We start from the raw sequence: 2,500 nt of genomic DNA, 5'->3' as shown, positions 1-2,500 counted from the left end.
GTGGGCAGCAGCAAAAGTTGTTTTGGACGTTTGAGTTGAATTAAATCCTTTTATTTATTTATTTATTTATTTATTATTTATTTATTTATTTATTTATTTATTTATTTATTTATTTATTTCTTCTTTTCCTTCATTTCAAACCCCCAAGTGCTCCCGCGCCTGCGGCGCGCGGGGTGTACGTACACCCCGCGCACCCGCAGCCAAACCCTAAACCCTAAACCCTAAACCCTAAACCCTAAACCCTAAACCCTCGGCGCCGAAGGGCTTTGCCGCTTTTTTATATATAAGGAGTTTCTGTGCTGGAACCTGGTCCATTCCCCGCGAGGGTTTAGGGTTTAGGGTTTAGCCATTGCGTCCTAGTGTTTAGGCAAGAGGCGATGCAGTGCTCCCACTGCTGCTGCTGCTGCTGCTGCTGTTGCTGCTGCTGTTGCTGCTGCTGTTGCTGCTGCTGCTGCTGCTGCATTTCTGCCTTGCTGCATGCAGGGTTGCGGTGCGTCGTCATCTCTTTCCGTTTCTTTTTTTCCACTTTTATTTATTTATTTATTTTATTATTTATTTATTTATTTTATTATTTATTTATTTATTTTATTATTTATTTATTTTATTATTTATTTATTTATTTTATGTTTATTTTTCTACATATTTTGTTTTGTTTCTCTCCCACTTATTCTGTGAAGTGTAGCGGTGCAAACGGGATATACGGATGTTAACTAATGACAGGGTTTGCTGCTGCTGCTGCTGTTGCTGCTGCTGCTGCTGTTGCTGCTGCTGCTGCTGCTGCTGCTAATGCTGTTGCTGCTGTTTCTGCTGCTGCCGCCGCCGTTGCTGCTGCCGGCGTTGCAGCTGCTGCTGTTGCTGCTGCCACTACTGTAGCTGTAGATGTCGCTGCTGTTGCTGCTGTTGCTGCTGGTTTTGTTGCTGCTTCTGTTGGTGTTGCTGCTGCTGCTGCTAGTGTTGCAGCTGCTGTTGCTGCTGTTGCTGCCGCTGCTACTGCTGCTGCTGCTGCGTGTGCTATAACGAAGTGGGCCCGTAGGCTACCCGTTGCTACTGTGGGGGATGGTGATACGTAGCCCTGCTGCTGCTGCTGCTGCTGTTGCTGCTGCTGCAGCTGCTGCTGCAGGAGTTGCTGCTGCTGCTGAAGTTGCTGCTGCTGCTTAGAAAGACAAGGCAGCTAAGTGGCAGAGACACTGTGTGCTTTGGCAGCTTCTAGTTGCTGCACACCCTAAAGGGCATTTCCCTATACACTTCAGCAGCAGCAGCAGCAGCAGCAGCAACAGAAGCAGTGGCAGCAGCAGCAGCAGCAGCAGCAGCAGCAGCAGCAGCCGGGGCAGTAGGTCCCCCAGGGGCTCCTATCTGAACCAAGAGACAGACAAATAAAAAAGAAGCAAAAATGTCAGAGCTTATTTCTGCTGCAGGTGCTGCTGCTGCTGCTGCCGCTGCTGCGGCTAGGCAAAACACTCTTTTCCAGGTTTCGAAATGAAAATTTAATAATTAGTTTCTCATTATTTTCTAGGTTTTGGTCTGCAGCAGCAGCAGCAGCAGCAGCAGCAGCAACAGCAGCAGCTATTGCTGGCACTGGAGGCAGGGTCTCGCCGTCTCTTCGGTGACTCGGCCGCAGCAGCAGCGGCAACACAAGAGCAGCAGCAGCAGCAGCAGCAATAGAGCAGCAGCAGCAGCAGCAGCTCTTTATCTGCAGCAGCAGTTTTTGTTGACCGTCTACTGCAGAGACTGTCCCACACGGCCGCCCCCGTTGCTGAGCGCGAGCAGCAGCAGCAGCAGCAGCAGCAGCAGCAGCAGCAATAAGAACAGCAGCAGCAACAGCAGCAGCAGCAGGTGTGACAGGAACTGCTGTTGCCTTTTCAGGTGTACACCTTGCGCATAATCACCTTTTCAGCAGAACCGCAACCAATCAGCAGCAGCAGCAGCAGCAGCAGCAGCAGCAGCAGCAGCAGCAGCAGCAGCAGCAGAGCAGCCACAGCGGCAGCAACTCGATTTGCTCCAGTATTTCTTTGCTGCAGCTGTAGAAGCAGCAGCGCAGGTAGAAGCAATAGCAACAGCAGCAGCAGCAGATCAGGCCGCAGCAGCAGCAGCAGCACGACTTAGCGAGCGCCCTGAGCGTGCGCAGCAGCAGCAGCAGCAGCAACAGCAAGAATAGCAGCAGCAGCAGCAGCAGAGCCCTCACTTCGGGGAGCAGCGCCAGGAGAAGCTGCTGGGTTCCCGCCAAAAGGGTTCCAAACACCAGCCCCAGCAGCAGCAGCAGCAGCAGCAGCAATACGAGCAGCAGCAGCAGCAGCAACACTACGAAGAACAGCAGCAGCAGCAGCAGCAGCAGCGTCAGCAGCACGCCCCACAGCAGCAGCAGCACCACCACCACCGCGCCCAGCAGCAGCAGCAGCAGCAGCACCTCCACCACCACCCCGCGCAGCCCAACAACAACAGCAGCAGCACCCCCCCACCCCCCCGGGGGGGGGGGGTGGGGGGTGGGTGGTTGGGGGTCGGT

The 2,500-nt window shown here is 53.1% G+C and overlaps 2 protein-coding genes across 2 annotated transcripts in view; one reads left to right on the top strand and one right to left on the bottom strand.

The window, feature by feature from the left end:
* ENH_00073430 (hypothetical protein) overlaps window positions 1–34 on the top strand; it is a gene marked incomplete at both ends in the record, with an annotated part of 829 nt that extends 795 nt beyond the window's left edge. Inside the window, one exon of the mRNA XM_013582747.1 lies at window positions 1–34. This exon is cut by the window's left edge and continues 449 nt beyond it. Coding sequence (XP_013438201.1) covers window positions 1–34 — 34 coding nt within the window.
* A 672-nt stretch (window positions 35–706) lies between these two features.
* Window positions 707–1,153, bottom strand: ENH_00073420 (hypothetical protein; the record flags this gene model as incomplete). Its single annotated transcript, XM_013582746.1, has 1 exon — window positions 707–1,153. A coding segment is annotated over one exon (447 nt), but the record flags the coding sequence as incomplete, so codon positions are not given.
* Window positions 1,154–2,500: the final 1,347 nt, after the last annotated feature.

The sequence above is a fragment of the Eimeria necatrix genome, genomic scaffold (genome assembly GCF_000499385.1).
Source record: "Eimeria necatrix Houghton genomic scaffold, Enh_scaff731, whole genome shotgun sequence".
Classification (NCBI taxonomy): domain Eukaryota; phylum Apicomplexa; class Conoidasida; order Eucoccidiorida; family Eimeriidae; genus Eimeria; species Eimeria necatrix.
This window is presented reverse-complemented; position numbering and strand designations above follow the sequence as displayed.